This window comes from Pseudoliparis swirei, chromosome 4 (assembly GCF_029220125.1).
Source record: "Pseudoliparis swirei isolate HS2019 ecotype Mariana Trench chromosome 4, NWPU_hadal_v1, whole genome shotgun sequence".
NCBI classification, from domain to species: Eukaryota; Metazoa; Chordata; class Actinopteri; order Perciformes; family Liparidae; genus Pseudoliparis; species Pseudoliparis swirei.
The window spans coordinates 29,108,944-29,130,742 of record NC_079391.1 but is presented as its reverse complement, the minus strand read 5'-3'; the positions used below and the strand labels follow the sequence as shown (position 1 = coordinate 29,130,742).

The following is a 21,799-nucleotide window of genomic DNA, read 5'->3' as shown; positions in this document are numbered from 1 at the left end:
ACTTTTTGCGTGTGGAGGGAAGAAAGCCCACCATCTCCATGGCCAGCTGCAGCCTCTCGAAGTCATGCTTCAGGTCTTCTCCCTCGACTGTGAAGCAGTCCTGCAGGAAAACAACAACAACAACAACCGGGTGTCATCACGTTTACAGGAGCAGTTTACGACACGGCCGCATGGAAGCCAAAATAGTTCATGAAGGACTTACTAAAGACCGTTTACAGAGTGGCCAACAACAGGTGCCTACGATAGTGTTTTACTTTACTTGGCAGCCAAAAAATAAATAAATAAGTAGAGTGGCCTGAAGCAGACGAAACAAATGACTCATGCTAAAAAAAAAAGTGATGTCATTAAGAAACTCGGGGGTTCAAACCCTCCAGTCCGGTGTGCAGAGCGTATGCAGAGGTTCTGCTTGCACACGGTCCACGGAACATTGGCGAGCGGGTTTAGAGGAACCGAGAGGAGCCCAGAGGGGGCGAGAGGAGCAGAGAGGAGCCCAGAGGAGGCGAGAGGAGCCCAGAGGAGCCCAGAGGAGCCCAGAGGAGCCCAGAGGAGCCGAGAGGAGGCGAGAGGAGGCGAGAGGAGCCCAGAGGAGCGGTGGCTCACGAGTGCTCCTCTGTTTGAGTGATGGTCGCCGAGCTGAAGGCGCGGAGTCGGCAGTGACGTGTGCAAGCAAGCGCTCGTTATGCACAATTCTTACAAGGTGCGTGCGTGTAATGACTGGAATCAATTTTTCAAAAATAGCCCTGAAATACTTTGTGTGAAATACGGTCGCTGGAGGATTATTTAGCAGCCAGGAGAATAAACTCAAGGCTAAATCTGGACCTGGATTAGTTGTTTATGACAAGAGGAAGACCGGGAGCTCATGTTTTCGATGTAACTACATACCCACACGGTCCTTCACTGCGTAATGGGAGCTCTGCTCTCTGCTTTATGGGCCCATTCCACTATGGCTGCCATAATTATCACATACCGAGGCCTCAGAAAGACAAACACCCCGAACACGGGACGCACGCTCACACCAACGTGCCTCCGCCTCGCCTGCTCTCATGCTATAAACTCACTCACCTGTTTGTGACTCTGATTCTAGAGCAGGAACATTTACATTGATGTCAAAATAAAACAGTTGCTTTAACTTCAAAAACAATCTGTCCATTTAGTCAAATAAATGGATGTGGATTTTAGACTATGTAAATGTTTTGTAAATTAAACAAAACATTACAAAATCACCATAGTAAAATACCCTTTGTCAACATCTCATAATATATAATAAGGTGAACTTCATAAAGGTAACTGGGTTATAAAGGAATTCCTTCTTGTATTGTTCCCGATATGGACCAATCACCTGCAGATTTACAGTCATTTCTATGCATAAATGCTGAATTTATACTACACAAAGCATCTCACAATATCATGTATATTCAAAAACACAATTAACTTACCTAGATAGAACGAGTGGAAAATTAATGGATTAATCAAATGCAACTCAGGAATCAAAGAGCATGGTTACATAAACAAGATAATAAACACAAACATGAATGACCACCACAACACCAAACCCCCAAAAAGCCCAACACAAATCCCAAAAGACTTTTCTGATCATTGACATCATTATTGAATCAAAGCGTTTCTCCTGCAGTGTGATTTGAATCTGCTCCGCTGACTGAGCGGTGAGGGTGTGTCCCTGGGCAAATAACCTGTGGCGACATGGAGGAATGAGCGTGTACACAGACTGCAGCTCAGCCACCAGCTGGGGAACAATGGGACCAGTCTGGGACCAGTGCTCAGCCCATTACTCAAACTCAAAACTTCTATTTAGGGAACTTATAGCTAAAGGTAATGTACTTTAAAGCTATTTTGGACCAAGTCAAGTCTCAGGTGTGTAGGGATTAGTCCAAGTCTCAGGTATGTAGGGGTTAGTCCAAGTCAAGTCTCAGGCCTGTAGGAGTTAGTCCAAGTCAAGTCTCAGGCCTGTAGGAGTTAGTCCAAGTCAAGTCTCAGGCCTGTAGGAGTTAGTCCAAGTCAAGTCTCAGGCCTGTAGGAGTTAGTCCAAGTCAAGTCTCAGGTCTGTAGGGGTTAGTCCAAGTCAAGTCTCAGGATGACACAGACTAGACTCAAGTGGGGGGGTTTAGTAGTACTTAGTCTGAGAGTCTGAGGGTTAATCTGAGACTTGTCTTTCTTTTGGGCCTGCGTACATTCTTCAATTTGAGTTTTATACTTTATAAATGTCAATGGCTTGAAATCCTCTTCACTGATTATTCCCCAGTTTGTTTGTGTTTGTTTGTGATTTCACTAACGCTGCACAGTCGATGATCAAAAAGGTCACACACAGGTTACAGCAACAAAGGCGTGTACAGTGGCCAGGATATGACTAGACATACCAACATAACTCAGACAGCACAAAAACAAATAAACACGACCCAAACCAAACCAGGAGACATCCGACAGAAAAAGCAACAAAATGAGCGTGGGCGGGAGCGGGGCGGGGGGGAAGAGGAGGAGGAGGAGGAGGGTGTGTGCAACTTGTGCAGGGAAAGTGTGGCTCGAGGTGCAAGTGCTCAGGTGACCAAAAACAACTCTCATGGTTGAGGTTTGTCCAACACGCACACACACACACAATGACGTTACACACACACACAGAGACAGATACTGACCGCTTCACTCTCACAGTAACTGTCCCAGTGCAGTTGGCGGGTAGACTTTGTCATCTGGAAATGTTAAGGCAGAGTTTACAGGAGGGCGAGGTGACGGTTAGACAGCAGCAATCAACTGAAGACACGCACTGCTCCGTTGAACACAGATCGGTCTGCAACCAACGGCAACGGAGGGACGTGCCGTTAGGACGCCAGCAGCGGCTGAACTTCACAGCTCTACTCATTAAAACGCAGACGGACAGATACCAAGTCAACACAGTCGGATGCAAGTCGACAGCACACGGGCCCTGAGGAAGAGAGACGTACGCACAGACATCGTGTTCACGCAGACGAAACCACAAGCACACGATGTCATGATCGAACGCATCGAGTCACAGAAGCAGAGAGAGGAGGAATGAAAAGCGGCAGATTTGTAATAAAGGATTCAGAATGAATGATTGGCTTTACTTTAGATCACAGCGTGGCGGCTTTTCATACCGTGAGTTTTTAGGATCGAGTTTCTACCTTCAAGGATATCCATCCATCTTGCACATGAAACCTACTTGCGATATGAAATCTACCACAGCGTACAAACCTCCGTCTTGTGTTAAAATGAACTATTTCGTTGCATGATGTTCCAGTTTGTGAGCAGGAACTGTTTTTAAATAGTTTTCTAGGTCTGTTTGGAACATTTTAAATCCAAATCTGGTGTTTAAAACAATGTTTTAAATTACCAGATAAACATGAACGCCTTTCTGAACTTCTTTTTAGCGTCCCATCGATTCAATGCAAAGCCTTTTAGCAGCCAGCAAGACTCAGTCAGGGTGTCCCTAAATGCACCGTCTTCAAGAGTTTTTCTTATAATGTTTCTTTGGAGAAAAAAAAATGAAATTTACAAATTGTAATTAATCAGATCCAATTCTTGCTACAAAATGAGGAACTCAATCTTAAAAAACGACGGCTTGCTTTGGATATTTCGTTCAATGTACATTAGTGGTACATGGCTGATCAACAGATGTAACACCACGTTGGCGTGGTCTCACAAAAATACAGAATGAGTTAGAATTAAGGGCCAAAGTGTAAAAATGACGATAGAAGAACCATAATAAGCGGCATGTAAACAAGTTCTGTGTGTGTGTGTGTGTGTGTGTGTGTGTCGCTGTGGGGAACACAAGCAACAGAGAGGAGGGACAGATGCGGTGTGCGGGTGAGGATGTGTGACGGGCTTGTGTCAAAATGTAAATGGAGACCGACGTGTACGCAAAAAGAAAACCCACGTGCGAGTTACAGCTACGCCCACAAAAAACACAAATGAACACACACTCTGGACCAAAGGGAACGTGTCTCCAGAGATCAGACGGCTCCCTGTGTTGTTGGTGTGTGTGACGGAGAAAGAGGGACTTCACAGGAGGCGTTGAAAGCCACCAACAGAGGAATGCGTTTCCTTTTTCCCTTTCCGCTCGCTGGGGTCTAACGACTGGTTGATGACACCAACACACACACACAACTCTGAAAATTAATTAACACTATGACAAACGCATTAGACAACACAAGACTCAAAGACATAAACAAACCGCTAAGTGACAGCGAGTGTAAGACAAAAACCAGGACAGATTAGTTGTTAATCTCATTTTTTCTAATAAAGCGTATTGTGCGTCGTCGGCCCACCTGTCTGAGGTAATGGTATTCTTCAGGCTTCATGAGATGAAAGGCTTCCCTCTCTTCTTCACTCGCTCCTGCCAGCAGGTAGTAAAACACGTGGTAGTTTCTAAAAAAAAGAAAGAAAGAAAAACATTTGCACTTCCGTTGATTTACGTGTCAAATGTTTTGTTTTTGCCCAATAACATCATGTAAATATGGGACTCAGAAGTAGCTCTTGTTTTCCAAAAGTCGAAGGACATTAACAGTAGAAGTAAAAATATACACGCAACACAAAACCAAACGTTGGTATTCTTAAATGCTACTACGAATGATGTCGTTAGCTAATGATAATCAGGTCGGCCAAGTGTTACATTCAGTTTGGAGTGAGATTTGATATTGTTGATGTTGGGGTATTTTATGAGTGGGCTCTGTGTGACGTTACCCACCGCAGGGGGCGGAGTCATCACTCCTCAAGCATTCAGTTTAAAAAGCTCAGCAGACACATTTTAAAGCATTTATAAATGACAAGCCAAGTCGCTAATCATGCTCAATGATATATATATATATACGTATGGTTGATGATTGTTCATCTTGAGGTCCCTTAAAGATGGATGCCCATTTAGCATCCCGCTAAATAGCATCCTGCTAAATGGGCAGCCAAAAGTGTCTGAATGCCGACTGGATTACTGAGATGAGATGCCGCACGGACAGAAATGAACATTTCAAATGTGAATTCATGTCAGCGTGTTAGCTAGTATCCAATAGCTCGTATCGACTAGAAAGAGAGCGCTGGCAACGTAGTCACCGTCTTTGCTTTTAGAGCTAGCCCTGATGTGCTGGACGAACAAAAACGCTGATCCTATTGAGCGCACTAAGTGAAACGTCAATGTGTTGCACTTTAAATTGAATGGCCTTCGACCACGAAGCTAGCGTGGCTCAAACAAAAACCTGAAAACAGAATCATGAAAGCGCCGAAATCTGTGTGTTTGTATGGAGGACTGTGTGTGTGTGTGTGTGTGTGTGTGTGTGTATGCTTTTTCTCGTAACGGTTAAAGGTCAAAAGTGTGCAGCAGCTGTGCGACCAGGGTCCCCTTGGACACACACACTGGAGTCAGCAATCCATCTCAATAAGAGGGGGCCCACTGCGAGCCCCCCATGGTGAGGTTTAACCCTCACCGCGCCGCCGAGCCGGTCCAACACATTAGTGTCACTTCCACTTTCAGCTCGGCTCACTTCATGAATCACACTTTGGTCAACATAAACAGGCGGCCGCGAGTTACACGCTCTCCCATTTTTTATTTCGTTGTGATAAATTCAAACTGCATTTTTGTCATACTTGCTGCTAGCTTCATCTTTTTCTCAGTCGGGCAATAAAGATTGAAGCAAAGGGCAATTCAAATGTCACGTGGGATTAAAAATTCAAAGTTTGTGCGACTGAAAACTAGTTTGATGACATTTGAAGCCTTAAACACAACTCGTATTTACTTTAGTAATCATATACTACATGGCATTGCTCAGTGTCCTCTATTTCTATGATTATGATCGTGCTCACCGCTCATTGTGCTCCTGATACACCAGCCTCGACTTCTCCAGCAGGTATTTCTCCACATATGCTCTGAAAGACAACACCACACGAAGATGAAATTGTTAACTTAACGTTATTTTTTTTAGGCAAATGAAGCGCATTCGTCTCTGGTTCCTCACCCTCTCACGGTTCCGCTCTCCTGGTAGTTCACCTGAATGAACTTCCCAAAGCGACTCGAGTTGTTATTGTGGGCCGTCTTTGCGTTCCCAAATGCCTGAAGGGGAAAGAGATGAAAACGTTGTGAGAAAAATACATATCACACATCATACACACACACACACACACACACACACGTTACTGACAGAGCTTTGGACGTCAGGTTCTGAGCGGGCCGGACGGTTTGTTTGTGGGTCGAGCTCAGAGACATTGGCATCGTGCCAAACATTGTCTAGAAAGGCCTGGAGGACGCCGAGCGAGCTTTTCCTCTCGTACGGTTTCAAACGGCGTCAGTCCGAGACGGATGATTAATAACATGCTTTTAGGATCGATTTGCATCAGAGACGGACAAATTACCAGAGTGGGGATGAAGGAGCCGGGGCTTGATGGGGCGAAATAATAAACTCCTCAGTGAGTAATGGGATCCATGTGACCGTGTGGAACATGTGTAGTGGTTGTGCTTTTAATAAGACGCTCCAGTATTTCCAATCGTTGCTCTGTTTATGTTGTACGGCTGCCTGGAGGGGAAGTCGTTTCTCGCCCTATATAAACCCTGCAGTTATTTGCGGCTCCGCCACAAGTAAACAAATTCCTCAGCGAATCACTCAGAGCTGCCCCGAGCCCTGCGTCTGAGGAATGAGAAAACACCCCTCTCCGATCCCAGCGGTAACCAATCACTGACATACATACAGGCACGCTGGGAGAAGGCTAATGGCAAGCTAGTAGGCTTCGTCGTCGGGCTTCGGGCTCATCCGATTGCACACATTTGCAGCTGAGATCGAGTTTCAACCATTGCCGAATTTTACTCGAGTTAAAAAAGAAAAAGTTTCATGTTTTGTTTCCGGGTGGGGGATGATTGGCAAGTAGCGCTGCCGCAACGTGGGAGAAACAATTAGGACGCAGTTCTCATATTCAGCTGCAAAAACAACCGGCCGCAGCATCACAGGTGCAATCTTTTATTGAACCACGTACAAATCCATTCGACGACCATCCGACAAGAAAAGCAACGCCGCAACCCCGCAAGGCCTTTAAGTCACAACATATCAGGGGAGCCCCCAAGGCATGTCGGGCAATCCTAAAGCCATATTTAAACAACTTGTGTTTTCTTTTAGCGGACGCTTTTATCCAAAGCGACTTACATTTACACACCGTAGACACAGCTAATGGGAGCAATTCAGGGTTAAGTGTCTTGCTCAAGGACACATCGACATGGGCTGGAAGAGCCAGGGATGGAACAGCAGATCCTTTGATTGAAGGTCGGACCTGCTAACCACTTAGCCACAGACGCTCGTATTCATAATCCAGCACTAAAAGGGAAAGTCACTTTAAGTCATCATCTTGTCAGTCGATTTAAATCCCTCGTGTAACTGGACACGGCTTGAATATTCTGTTCCACTGAGAAAGACGTCACAGCACAGGAGCTAAAGACGCTCCGAGATCCGTTTCTCTGCACTTTAAGATGCTTTTGGGTTCCAAGACGACGGATTCTTTGGCCTCTCTCGACTTCACGCAGAGCCCGACTCAAACAACTGGATCCCAGCAATGACCTCGTCTTTTTATTTATGACTCACTGAGCTGAACAAATCATTGAAATGGGCCGACGCCGTGGAAAGAGCGATTCCACTCCGCTGTCTGGACAAAGAGGGAGCGCAAAAGGTCAAACTGCAAAACACTGACGATATCATTTCACATCCAGACATGTGGGTTGAAAATGCGAGGCCTGATGCATTCGATATTTCCAGAGGAGCTGGTGGTCTGCTCACCACTCCCTCCGTCTGTGAACTGGCTGACATGCCTGGTTCAGGAACTACAGGTCAGACGAGGACAGACCGCCATCAGCCAAGGCGTCCCTACGAACTCCCCGATTGGACAGCCAATAAGAAGCAGGCACTCGTAAAACAACGACCCGCTCGGGTCAGACGAGTCAGATATAAGACCTTTCAGTGTTTGCTTGACATTTAACATTTTGTGCCGGTGCCAGCAGGAAGCAGGATGTGGAAAAACTAAAATACTGAGAGCTGATTTATGTGGAGGCACCGAGTATTCATCCACCTGGTCTGTGTAAAGAAGACAGACGATAGACACATTTACAGACGACAGTTTGTATACTTTTTTCAACTTTGGCAAGCTCCATATCGACGGCAATTCAACGCAACGCAAAGATATTTCCCAACGGAATGTCTTAGCAACGTGCAAGAAAACATGAAAGCCCAATGCAAAATAAATAGAGATAAAATCACCAGAAAAATTCTGCTGTCATGATTGTTTTGCCTCGATTCTCTGTAGAGCACTTTTGTAAACGCTGTTTTTAAAGGTGCTTTGTAAATAAAGTTATTATTAGGTCAGTGAATCAGTCCCGATCAACAAAATAAATCCAGCATTTCAAATTCCGAGAATATGAAAAGGAATTAACGAGACTTTGGAGTTAAGACACTTAACCACAAAATTGCTCCCGTAGCCATGTCTACAGTGTGTGTGTGTGTGTGTGTGTGTGAATGTTAGTGACTCCTGATGTGCAGGTGGAACCTTTAGCCCCTCCATAGCAGTGTGTGAATGGCTGAATGATGTCATGTCGTGTTAAAGCGCGTCGAGTGGCCGGAAGACTAGAAAAGCGCTCTACAAGTACAGGTCCATTTATCTCTCACGCCGTCCTCACAACATCAGAAAGTCCCATGGTGCAAAGCGACAGACCAATCAAAAGCAACATGGAAAGAGACAAACATCAAACAGACAGTCACGAGTCCGGTGAAGAACGTTGCCTAAAAACACAAATAGGCCGTGAAGAAACTCACTCAGACGTTCACAAACAACCCACAACACAAATGTACCAGTATTATGTAGTTGAGGTTTAGTGGGACGACGGTTTCTAACATATAACATGATTTTTTTCTTTTTTTCCCATGATTTTTTCATCATGACAAAGACTGAAAGGGACACCAGAACTAGAACTGTTTGCACAGACAGTGATTCTCACCACTTCAGTCACTCCGGCAGGTCGACAACATTATTCTTGGCATCTGACCACAGCCCGAGCCGGAGACCAGTGCCATGTGTGTGTGTGTGTGTGTGTGTGTGTGTGTGTGTGTGTGTGTGTGTGTGTGTGTGTGCTGGTTGTAATGCGTCCACCGGCACCGGCCAGAGCCACCCGGAGGATGCCACAAGGCCGAGGGGATGTTTTCATAAGCTAAGCGCCCCGTCGGTCCTCGTCTCTGCAACTCTTCGGCCGCGTTGAGTACTCTGGTCGCCGTGAGAAAAGCTTTTTAAATTAGATGGCTTTCAGATGAAGCTTTCAAACTCAATCAACTTTCATTTTGTGGGAACTCATTCTGGTGCTTTAGCTCCGGGCGGCGACTAATCCCATGATCCAGCTCTTCCTTTACAATTTTAAAACTACCAGTGCAGTAGTTTTAAAATTACTGCACTGGTAGTTCAGAGAGGTTGTTTAGTTATTTATTCTACCAAGTCATCATTTACATGTCTCTGAACAGGTTGAATGACTGCATAAAGTCGGCAAACAATTTTTTAAGAAGAATGCTAAAATTGTACTCTAGTACATGACTAGTTTTGTCCAAAAGAAGGAATATATGACACAAGATCATAGATCTCGAAGGGTAAAATCTAAATATACAAGTTTCTTTTCGAGGAAATCAATTAGACTTCCAGTGCCGCCTCACACACATGGGGGGGGGAATGATTGTTTTCTTTACCTTGTGAGAAATCAAAAGTACTTTAAGCACGGTCGTCTTGTAACACTTTATTTATATAAAAATGTCACAAGTAAGCGGCCATGTTCAACAAGTCATGTAATCATTCAGCTGAATGGAGCGGATAACTCAAAGCCTTCAAGTCGGCCGTCAGAGTTATCGCCACCGATTCAGCTCTCATCAGCATATTTTATATGTTCGCAGAAGCTCTGTGAAATAATAGCTGTTCTGATCTTCGGCACGCTGAGGTAGATGATTACCGAAGCCGTTCCGCATCCCATCAACTCGAGGGCCTGTAGAATCGATCGTGTCTGGCTTGTGTCCACGAAGATGAACCCGGGACATGTCGGTCATGGTCGATTTTAACCTCGGAACGGTCTCGCTATATTGGACTTGCAAACATGAATATGGTATATCTATCATTAATATCAGAAATAAAGTGGAGGATTATTTTCCCTAACAGGGGGCAATCACTTTTATTCTATTACATCTTCGTCCTCCTTTGCATCCTCCGACTCATGCGGCGTGGCGGGGAAACACGTGGCTTTTAAATCACAGGAGGATGACTTCATTAGCAGCTTCTTGAGGAGGACAGAGGAGAGTGATAAACAGACCGTTGTCCCGTTGGCGAGGTGGGGGGGGGGGGGGGGGGTCACGCTAGGTGCTCGGACAAAAAGCCGCTTGATTTAACTCACAAAGGGGATTATCTTTCAGTAAGTCATCAACTGCTCGGGGGGGTTACAAATGAATTTCCACGCTGGGTTGTGTTTAGAGGTCGTGTGACGACGCGGCCCCAAACGACACAGAGAAAGGCTTTGTCTGAATTTCAAAAGTCACTTCAGTGAAATGAGCCACGGGATGAAAACAGCATTCTTCCGACTGCAAATTGGTTGAGGGAATTGTCACCAAATTGTTTGCATTCCTTCCCCTTACCGACGGTAGCTACGCGATTCGACGGTGACTCAGAGAGCCGTTGCTCATTTGACCCGCGGAGATTCACATCCTTCCCCGAGCCCGTCAGCAGAGTGACTCGTCCAGCCCGGTATGCGGTGAGGGTGTCAGCAGCAAGAGAGAAAGGGCCAGTGATGCCTGTATCACGGTTATGTCACGGAGCGTGTGGGCAGACGACGCTCCCCAGATGCCAATTCATGACCGTGCCCCCCCCCCCCCCCCCCCACACACACACACACTTGTAATGTCACACCCGAGGCAGAGCTGACCAGAGTGGACTGCGGTCGTGGCGAGCGTGTAAAAGCGCGGCGGGCTGAGGGCTCTGGCTGCTTCTGTCAAAACCATATTTGAGGTGTTGAGGTCGGATGTTTAAACTGTCGGTTTTGAAGCATTTAAGAGGCTTTTTTTCTCTTTCAGTGCAATAGGAGTGAACATGTGAGCTTTTGTTTTGGGATTCTTGTAACCAACTTTTTGACTAATGTTTGGTTGTAAGCAGGCGGAAAACCTCCGGTTCTATGAAGTGAAGCCAATGTGGAAGAGCCTTCAAGTGGGCAGCAGGGGGCGACTCTTCTGGTTGTAAATAAAAGACATGGAACTTTGAGATGACACGACTTATCACTTGATTTATTACCTCATTAAACATCGTAAACATGAGTTTATGGTCTCAGTCATTAGTTTAAAGTCTTCTTCAAAACAGCACGATATTTAATAAGTAAATGATGGTCCAATTTAAACTAAAATAGACAGCAAGGTATATATTCGGGGCTTATGATAGACAGATTTTTACCATGACATCTCTTCTACGATCCAGCATTTCCGTTCACAAAAATCCAAGATGGCGACGGCCAAAAAGCCGAACTTCAGGCTACAAAACTGGAATACCGATGGGTGACGTCACAACGACTACGAAGACCTACGTTGTTGGAGCAGTGCACTTAATCCTGTCGTTGGAAAAGCCCCTTTTCATAATACTCAGTACGCTTATCATCATCATCATCACTCTGCCTCCAACACCCCCGGGAGCAGATCTGATGGTCCAGAGCTTGACAGGTTGAGCAACTCGGGCAAGACGCGTCACGCTTGAAGAAAGTGCCGTAAACCTCGGGCCTTTCAGGATGTGTGACGACCGTCGTGTCCAAGAGAATTTCAGTTTCAACTTCTATTTCATAAAAGCGCAGTCACTTCTGTTTATGCTGCATTGTTCTGCATGCACACTGACGCAAGAACATGCAGCTTGTATATCAGAGATGACATTTCTCACACTACAGCCCCGAGGAAAAGTAAATAAACAGGCTTCTTCTGGGAAACACATTCCATCATCTCATGAGGGAACTTAAACCAATCCATGGAAACCAGACACTTTTCTAGCCAATGCCACGCTGCATCCACCGGATCTTTTCCCCATTTTTAACAAGTACGGAAGATTATTTTCCAAATCTAGACAATAATGTCATAATGATAATGTTGTTTGATTTAAAGACATGTGTTTATTTTGTGAAAAAAAGAGAAGGTTTTAGGACATTACGAGGTGATATTTAGTTCGAACTTTAATCAAATTAAACAGTTATATGGTAACAAGAACACATCTCATAATACTTAATACTATTTAGCTATAACAGTTATAATAGTTATTGTTGGAGCTATTTATTGTGACAATTGTATTTAGTTTTATTGTAAAGTAATATTGATTATTTATTGCTTATTTAGGTTATATTTTGATATGTTAGAGTTGTTTCTTATGATAGTTGTAGTTTAGTTTAATACATTATGATTGTTTAAATATATTTAGTTTTAGGTTCACTGATTGGGTAACACTGGGCACCTGTGGTTTTATGTAGATGTGGGTAGGCACAGAACCAGCATGCACCAGGGTGGCCGATGTTTTACCAGCATCAGCACAGAGAGGAAGTGTCGTCGTTTTGTTTGTTTAGGAAATAAATTATTAGAATAATGACATACGGAAATGGACATTACTTTCTTTTTGGATGTGTCAACCCACGGTGCGTCAGTGGCAATTTGATTTATTGTTGTATTTAATTTCGAAAGACAAATGGCCACTACAGTTAGTAAAAGGATCTCTCCAAAACATTTTGCTTTCCGAGAACAGAGCCAGGCTTTACAGTGTTTCTGCTAAGCTAAGCAGCTGTATCCTCACATTTAACAGACGGATGTGAGATGGCTTCCAATTTCTTCTCAAAGTTAGGAAAATAAGCGCATTTCCTTAAAGTGCCAAACAAGTATGTATGTGAAAAAGTATCTGGAAAAGACTGGCCAGTGTGTGTGTCGGTGAAGAACCTAATTAGAAATTAGAGGTTCAGAAAGTCCTCCTGAGTTGGAAAGGCCGACATGGCTGGTTGAGGTTCAAGAAAGAGATGAAAGCCAGGAAGAAGAGAAATAATAAAGCAGGAGGGATGGAGACCTACCAGATCAGAAGAAATAATAATAATAATGATCTCCTCCTCAGCCAGAAGTCCTATCTACTAAGAAAGGAAGAAAGAAAAAAGAAAAGAAAAATGAAAAAAAGGAAAGAACAGACAAAAGCAAATCGCACAAAAAAAAAAAAAAAGAAAATTATGAAAAAAACTAAAGAAACAAAACCTAAACCAAATTGAAGGATTTGTTCCCTTCGAAAAAGCCCCCTTCAGAATCCTCACTGTCATGTCTCAAAGAGCCTCAAATAAGCGATAACCTTGGGGAGAACTTAACGAAGGAACTTCATTTTCCCTGAAGAGTGAGGAGAATAAATAGAGATGTAAATATTTGGACCATATTTGGATGAGAATTCCTTGAGTGAATTTCCGTGATCACGGATAGCGCTTGTATGGCACACAAATTAAATATACAAAGTTTTCCATGCAAAGAAGTTGGCATTTGTGATAATTCCAGGAACACTAGAAACAAATTACAAGGGTGTGATCCCAGCACAGAAAATTGTCTCAATGAACACTAAAAAACTGTTAAATTAAACTTGTTTGGACAGAATGAGAAAACATAAAAGCAAAAAAAATGAAAAAACAAAACACTATTACTGAACTTTTTAAACTGGAAACAGAAAACTATGAGAAAGTGAGAAGACTGCGTTATCACAGTTTGAAAGGATTCTCACATGAACACAAAAACATGAAACAAAAAACAAAACTTGATAAAACAAAAAAAACTAAACAGGAAACAAAACAAAACATCATGGACATGTTTTGTGCTAGTTGTTGAAACAACATTTTTTTAACTAAAACACACACACACACACACACACACACAACACACACACACACACACACACAACACACACACACACACACACACACACACACACACACACACACACACACACACACACACACACACACACACACACACACACACACACACACACACACACACACACACACACACACACACACACACACACACACACACACACACACACACACACACACACACACACACACACACACACACACACACACATCACAACAAAAATAAATATAAATTTTAAATACACACAATATTGTTGGTTCCTGAACATGATAAAGTGACTAAATTATGAACTCAATGTGTTTGCTTAAACTCAATGTTTCTAGGATTCTGAAAGTGTGAGAATATATTGATAGATTGTATGAAGAAGAAAGTACGAACAAAGAAGTACACAAGCAAGCAGCAACAGCATCAAAAAAGGTAAAAAAATAAAAAAAAAAGAAAAAATAAAAGATATATAATTGTATATAATTCCAATTTAAGAGAATTATTTAATTAGTATGAGGCGATTATAAAAAGAGACATTCACATCCTCTACATCTCTGCTCTTATGCCTACACAACATCACACACACAGACAACAACAGATGTACTTGTGTGTGTGTGTGTGTGTGTGTGTGTGTGTGTGTGTGTGTGTGTGTGTGTGTGTGTGTGTGTGTGTGTTCTGTAAAACATGGCTAAAATTAGAGATGGTGATGACTGGGCTCGTGACTGTGGTCAGCTGGACGTACATTTCACATCAACTTTGAACTAACACAGACAGTTTTTTTACAAAAGGTAGTCCAAAAAGGTAGAGACACGTGTGTGTGCATGACACAAAGAGAGAAAAAAGAAAGACAAAAAATTAAAAAAACTAAAAAATCTTCAATGTATTCAAAAAGAAAAAAAAAACAGAAAAACAGATTTACGATCAAAAGTGCAAGATTTTCACTTGTTTTCTGACCTCTCAAATGTGGGGATATACCGTTTTCTTTAGATAAAACCGATGCTAAACAATAATACAACTAAACTAGTTTAGGTTTAATGCAGTTAAGGTCCAGGTGAGACACCAGTTACTACACCTGCAACCTGTCTGGGAAGTAACTCCCAGCCCGAGTGCAGATCAAAAAAAAAAATGTTTCATTATTTTTCGCGATCACATCGCAAAATCCGACGGTCCTCGGCTGTGTGGGGAGACTATTTGTAGCCGAGGCCTCGTCCTCTTCTGCAGCTGCCTCGCGAGATGCGTTTCAAACATTGTGGAGATGCCTTTGACGCGATGTCCACACACACACACACCTCTTTCTGCCATGTGACAATTTCAAAAAAGGAAAACCTTTTCCTCGGCTGAACTTTTGACCCACGTGTTGCGTAAGAGCGCTCGGTGCCTGAAGTGTGAGACAGAAGGTCAGGCGGTCCGAAAGAAGACTTCCGACACACAGTTCTCAAAACATGAAGATAAAAACGAAAAAGGAAGTGTGGCGGTAAACAGACAGGGACCTGTGGGTCTTCTCGTTGCAGCTTTCAGACAAGACAATAGTGCAGTGTTTCCAAGTTGTAACGAGATGAGGGGAACGAGAGGCACAGAAAGGGAGGGAAGAAATGAGAGAGGGAGGGAGGGGGAGGGAGAGAGAGAGATAGGAAGAGAGACAGAGAGAGAGGGAAAGAAGAGAGAGACAGAGAAAGAGAGAGAGAGAGAGAGAGAAAGACAGAGAGAGTGGGAGAGAGAGCGAGATGCGAGAGAGAGATAGAGAGAGAGAAAGGCTTCTACTGCTTTTCAGTTCACATCATTCATTTTATCTTTAAAAACAGGTAAAATATTAACAACCAGAAGGAAGAAATTCCGATTGATACTTTAAATTTTTTTATACTTGGCATCAATATCTGGAGCTGGTACAGAATTAGAGCCTTTTGAGTTCTCCTCAAACACACAGTCACACTCACATTTTAACAGCAGCTTACCAGGACTGTGATTTGTATAAAAAAAGGATATAAACCTTTAGATATCAGTAAACTTCAGTTTGTTGTTGTTTTGAATTCCCTAAATCTTAAAACAGGCATGAACCAAACAGATATTTCCAGCCGTCCCGATTACAGAATGCAAAAAAACCATTTCACTTTCATTCAAACAACACATCAAAAAAAGCCATCAAACACCATCTACGCCGTCTCCATTCCCCTCTGGAGGCAGGAGAGCTCGCTCCCTTGATGCCGTCACGCTTACGGACAATTACACTTTTATCTGCGCTGCCTGTGAGCGGTTTGATAAGCATACTTGGCATGAGAGTGTGGGGAGCTTGATGTCATGTGAACATGTTGGCATTAGTTGCATGCCAATTGGATAAAAATTGACCGCGCTATGGAAAAAAGAAGATGTTGACCTTTCCATGACCTTGACCTTTGACCCGATCGATCCCAAAATCTAATCAAATGGTCCCCGGATAATCACCAATCATCCCACCATATTTCATGCGATTCAGTTTAATACTTTTTGAGTTATGCAAATAACACATAAATACACACACACATACAAAGTACACAGCGATCAAAACATAACCTTCCGCAGAATGCGAAGGTAATAACACACAACAGGGTATGGATCTGAAGCTATTATTGTCGCTCATTATATATTACCATAACTCACAGTATTTTAAGTGTCTGATACGATTTGGTACCTTCAAGAAAACGGGAATGCTGGTTCAATAAAACCAAATTATGAAAGCTAAATCCCACCGTTTATAAGGGCAGCATTTCCACAATAACACGTATACGATACGCATCATGATGCGGGAGTTATGATTCAATAAATCAATATATTGCGCTACTGAGAGCAAGGTGATGAATGTTTTTTTTAGGTTTTTTTAGATCACAAAACTCAATATTTTCTTACACCCCTAATGTTTGTTTATATATGAATTTATTCATAACTCCCTGTCTGGCGATCAACAGAAGAAACGTAATCCTACACAGAAGTACACAGAAGACTGTCCTGTCCGTCTTCATCGGACCAATGTCGCGGTATTTTGTATTTTTTACTAAAACAGTGGGAGGAGCTTGTGTTTGATAGTCATGTCATTCCTTCCACTCGGCCCACAGCGCGGTGAGTCACTCCGACCAATAGACACAAGAGCTGATTGTTGAGTCAAATATCAAACGGACCAGCGCACCCACAACAATAAGGAGCCCCATCGGGGGGGATGAAATGCATAAAGAAACCAATAATGGAGCTCAAACAAATAGCTTATTAAATGTTTCTGCTGATTCCGTTCATCCTTTACGATAGTGAATTAAATATCATTTGGGTTTTGGACTGTTGTTGTGGACGAAACCATTTTCTTTAAGATTACATAGTTTGATACTTTTTTTCCAGAAATATTTGCTGGTTTATGGTTTAAAAGTTTCAGTATAACTCCAGTCGTGGGTTCTGTAAACACACTTTTCGTATTCTTATATTGTGCGTTTAATTGCACTTTGTATTTGAGTTTTATTCTTGCGTTTATGATACATAATTCTAATCATTCCAATTCAATTTACTTTTTATTACATATGTGAATCTTATCTTAATATGATAAGAAAACAAATGAATCACAAGTGAACCTGAGTCACATTAACAGTGTATGAATTTAAAGAAAATAAAAACACTGACCAACGTGTTCATCAACCAATCAGCTGTCAGGAGTTAGCTGCAGTTTCTTCAGCATCAACAAACTATAAACCAGTAGATAACCTGAGCTGACAGAGTGACTGGGCAGACTGGGCTACCAGGCCAGCAACACTCTTATTGATCCACACACACACACACACACACACTCGCACAGTCTGAGCCCTCTGCTTGAATCCCTGCCAGCTCTCTGCAGCAATGCAGATGTGGGTGTGGCCTCACCAAAAGGCTTTTCGTTGCAAAGACACTGAAGAGTATATGAAGCGGTAACTACGATGCCTGACTGACAACAGCAAGAGAATATTCACATATTCAATCACATGCACCGGCTTCATCGTGAATACGGTCCAAATGTCACAGAAATCCAGTTAGAAACACGAGCGTTAATGATGTCATCGAGGCAGCTGAAGAAGCAGAGGAAGACGGATGACCTTCATACTGTATGTAACATACACGCAGCTCTGCAGAGGACATAAGAAAAGCTTGACCCAGATAATACTTTGCATTTGTTGCCTAAAAGATAACACGCAATTATCAAAATCCAAGAACTTGGTGTGCTTTCAGATTAAAAAGGATGTTCGTGCTGATGTTTAATACAGAAAAAAGCGAAGGACGAGCTTTCTCGTCAGTGTCGACTCCCATGACGACTATCTGATATTTTAAAAACAAATGTTTTATTGTCCAGCACCAACGTTTATGAGCCTTCGCCTTCTGGTGATGTCATAGCTTCTACAGAGAAATACCTTTAAAAGCCCTCCTCGCTCGACGCGTCTGTTTTACCGGCTGGGTGGGGATTGCGTCGGGTTCAAGTGGGAGACGGAGGGTTGAGTCACAGTTAGAGTGAGTGAGTTACACACAGGTGCTCGTTAGTGGTCACCCGGTTTGATTATTAGATCAAATGTAAAACTGGGAAATGGGATTTTAATCCGAATGGACACATTGTCCCTGAGGTACAAGAGGGTGAGCTGGAGAAGGACCGGGCTTTTCATCTTCAGTCCAAAACCAGTTGGGCACTGGTTGATCTTTCAAGAAACAACGTGTTTCCAGTTCATACACTGAGCTACAATTAGGGATGGGACAATAGAGCTCACAGCAAAAAAAATAAAAACACTCAGAATAAGTTGATCTCTGTGAATCATGAATATCGTTAGGAGTACAAGGTGAGTCTGATGTAATGAAATACCGGAATGATCATATAAGTAAGAAACTCTTTTAAAAAAAATTTTTTATCCTTCATTTAAACAGGAGGATTTGTGATAAACTAATTTACTGTTGTTTGTATTTCACTAAAAAAGGGCTTTAAATGTGTCTTATCTGACGCAATGAAAACATTTTTCTTCACAAAAATGTAAAGTTCTCACATTATGCTTTGGTGCCATTTTAAGAGTTTTTAAACTCTAATATCATTGTGAGTCGCAGTAATATTGGTCAAGATAATCACTAGCAATACGATGACAGCACTAATAATTAAAAAGCACAGTGTTGAATCAAACTATCTGACTTTGATAATCTTTTACATCAATTATTAAGCATCTTATGGATTTGCTGCCATTGAATATCTTTAGATATTGGACAATGGGGCGGCGAAAAGCACGACTGTGAAAGGTATTTTAAATATATATATTTTCCGGACTAAACCGTCATATAGAATTTGTAATAAAATTGGCCCTTAAATGAAGACATGAAGGCACACAAGCCTGCACATGGCTTTTGGAAATAGTCCAAACCTTTACTCAATTAATTAAATGTTTTATCTCACAAAATCACACATCAGCCTCCAAGGGTTTTACAATCTGTACACATTAGACATCTTCTTTCCCTCACATCGGTGCAATCAAAATAATGGATACTAACAAAAGGCAAAGCAACTGACATTTAAACATTAAAAAAATTAATATAAAGTAGTCAAACATCAAGAGTAGAATCACTCATTCTGGAAAGCTGACTAAAAAAATTTGAAATCCTTGATCCGTTGCAAAGTATTTGAACGCTGAAGCAGTTATGTTATTCTTGATAGTTTACATATATTAAATCATTGAATTATAGATGTTGTAAGATTACTACTGTACATGTACTGAAACCCTTTACCCCCTGCAGTTGGAGTTCATTATTTCTCCCTGAAATTAAAGTTAAATGAACCTTTTAAGTCTCACAAAAACATAAACTCCAGCACTAATGCTTCAGAGATGCACCGAATTACACTTAACAAACCGTCCCTTTTGTTCAAACCAGAGAAAAATTGAAATAGTCGGCACATATTTTGTGGCATTCCCGGTCAGCGCTGTGCTTCGACGATGACGGAGTGACCCGAGTCAATTTGCTCCGCTGTATAGGATGTGTTTGACAATCGCTGAGTAAATGTGCTCAGCCATTATGAAAACAGGCCTATCTTTAAGAGCAAACACTAATCCCACTCACTGCAGAAGCCTGTGTCAATATGCTGTTGCTCAGTGCCAGCCGGCTACTGGGATAAACCGGCTGCAGTTTCAGAGAATCCAGAGAAATAACATGTACAGCATACAGGGAAACGACATATACACACACGATGCAAGCATACATATCTGGGGATGGGCTCCCCCCGGCCACCAATCGAGGTACATGGACCTCATTGGATCTCTTTCCAACTCGTCACATACCGACACTTCGTCAGACCCTTTGACGCCACTTTCTAAACACACTACTCAATGACCACTGATCATGTGGTCAACATTGAGTTCAAATTTCAGGCTCGGGCAACAAAGCCACCGAGTTAGGTTCGGGGTAATGATCTTGGTCGTGCTTTAAAATAAGTAAGACAAGAAAACCACTTTGGTTTAAGAATGGCAAAAAAGAAAAATTCGGTTAAGGCAACAAAACCCCTTTGTTTGGTTTAGGAAAACAGTTGGGCTTAAACTGGTACCGAAGCACGTCACAAACATCACTCGCGTAACATCGGGATACGGACACCTGTTCCAAAGTCCTGTACTTGTGAGTGGCTTTCTTTCTTCATTTTTTTTTGGGGGGGGGGGGGCTTTATGAGACAGGGCTGAATTGACACGTCATCATAACCAAGAGGACCGATCAATCCCCTGAACCAATACAGACACTATGTCTCTGCTCTTTTCTTCAGGAAACTGTCCGATGTTCTTTGTTCCACGTGTGACAAAATATAAACAATCCTCATTATAATGCAGGAGGAGTGAGAGAGAGAGAAAAGGCCCAGCTGAGCACATAGTTTTGGAGGTGCGGCCGTGAGGGCTCACGGGATGGATTTATGAAGCGTTGACAGCTTTCTGGGCAAGAAGAAGAAAAACCTGAACCCAACTCTTTGCATTCTCACTGTGCTCATGTGAATGTCCGTACATCAGCGGTTACAGCAGCTCCAGACGGAGCGAAGGCAGAGGCGAGAGTATCGTCAGCCTCTAAAAACTGTACAAAGGACATTCAACCTAGTGATGTATTTCACCAGCTCCTAAGTGAAACATTGCTGTTTTAGCTGCAGAAGAGAAAGGGAGTAAAAGTTCCTCTCATCCCCCTAAAAAAAAAAAGAATAATAGAGCTGCTTACTATGAAGCGAGAAGAGCCAAACAGTCCAGACTTCAGCCGAAAGAGAGGAAATTCTGGAGGAGCGGAAAGAAGCTCCCCAGAATCTGGCCACCATACACCGAAGTGGAATGTAACAGTGAGGGGGAGCGAGGAGGAGGGCTGGAAACATGGAGTCACGTCCCCATGGAGTGTTCGTCCAGAAGGCAAGTCGGGAAAGAAACAAGAACCTGAAAAGTGTCGAGACCAACTGGAACCGGGTTATCGATAACGTTGTCAAAGTATTCAGAGTGCAAATTACAGTGTTTAAAGTTACGTGACTCGCTTCTATTTTTTTGTGAATGAGGCAAATGTAGAACTGAAATGATTAGTCGGCAAATAGAAATGCTAAGTATTTCCCCTTTCCTCGTTTAACTTTTCTTTTGTCTTAAAGGTACAGTCACATTTAATTTCAAGTCCCTGGATATTCGCTCGTAGCCGGTTTCCAGCATCGTTTCCTGTTTTGTGCGATCTCCATCCGACTCCTATATACTCAGAGGTCAGAGTTCACCGTAGTTAACCTTGTGCAGTAGAAATAATATATTTAGTAATAAAAGCAAAATATCAGTTTACAAACTGTCACTATTAAAACACGGTTTACAGTTTGAGACCACTATCCAATATTTATTTATGAAACTAAATGAGAAGTTTGATCACGTTTAGGCTGCAACTAATTGTCA

General features: G+C 42.6%; 1 protein-coding gene across 5 annotated transcripts in view; it reads right to left on the bottom strand.

Moving 5' to 3' along the window:
* The window catches only part of myo9aa (myosin IXAa), a 100,612-nt gene that overhangs the window by 40,345 nt on the left and 38,468 nt on the right, over positions 1-21,799 (bottom strand). For 4 of the 5 annotated variants that reach the window (XM_056412273.1, XM_056412277.1, XM_056412274.1 and 1 more), the window contains exons 3-7: positions 5,973-6,067; positions 5,821-5,883; positions 4,296-4,395; positions 2,649-2,702; positions 3-100 (exon numbers count right to left, since the gene is read on the bottom strand). In XM_056412273.1, the coding sequence (XP_056268248.1) occupies positions 3-100; positions 2,649-2,702; positions 4,296-4,395; positions 5,821-5,883; positions 5,973-6,067 (410 nt within the window). The remainder of the gene's footprint in view (positions 1-2; positions 101-2,648; positions 2,703-4,295; positions 4,396-5,820; positions 5,884-5,972; positions 6,068-21,799) is intronic. The other variant, XM_056412275.1, reaches the window with a different exon arrangement.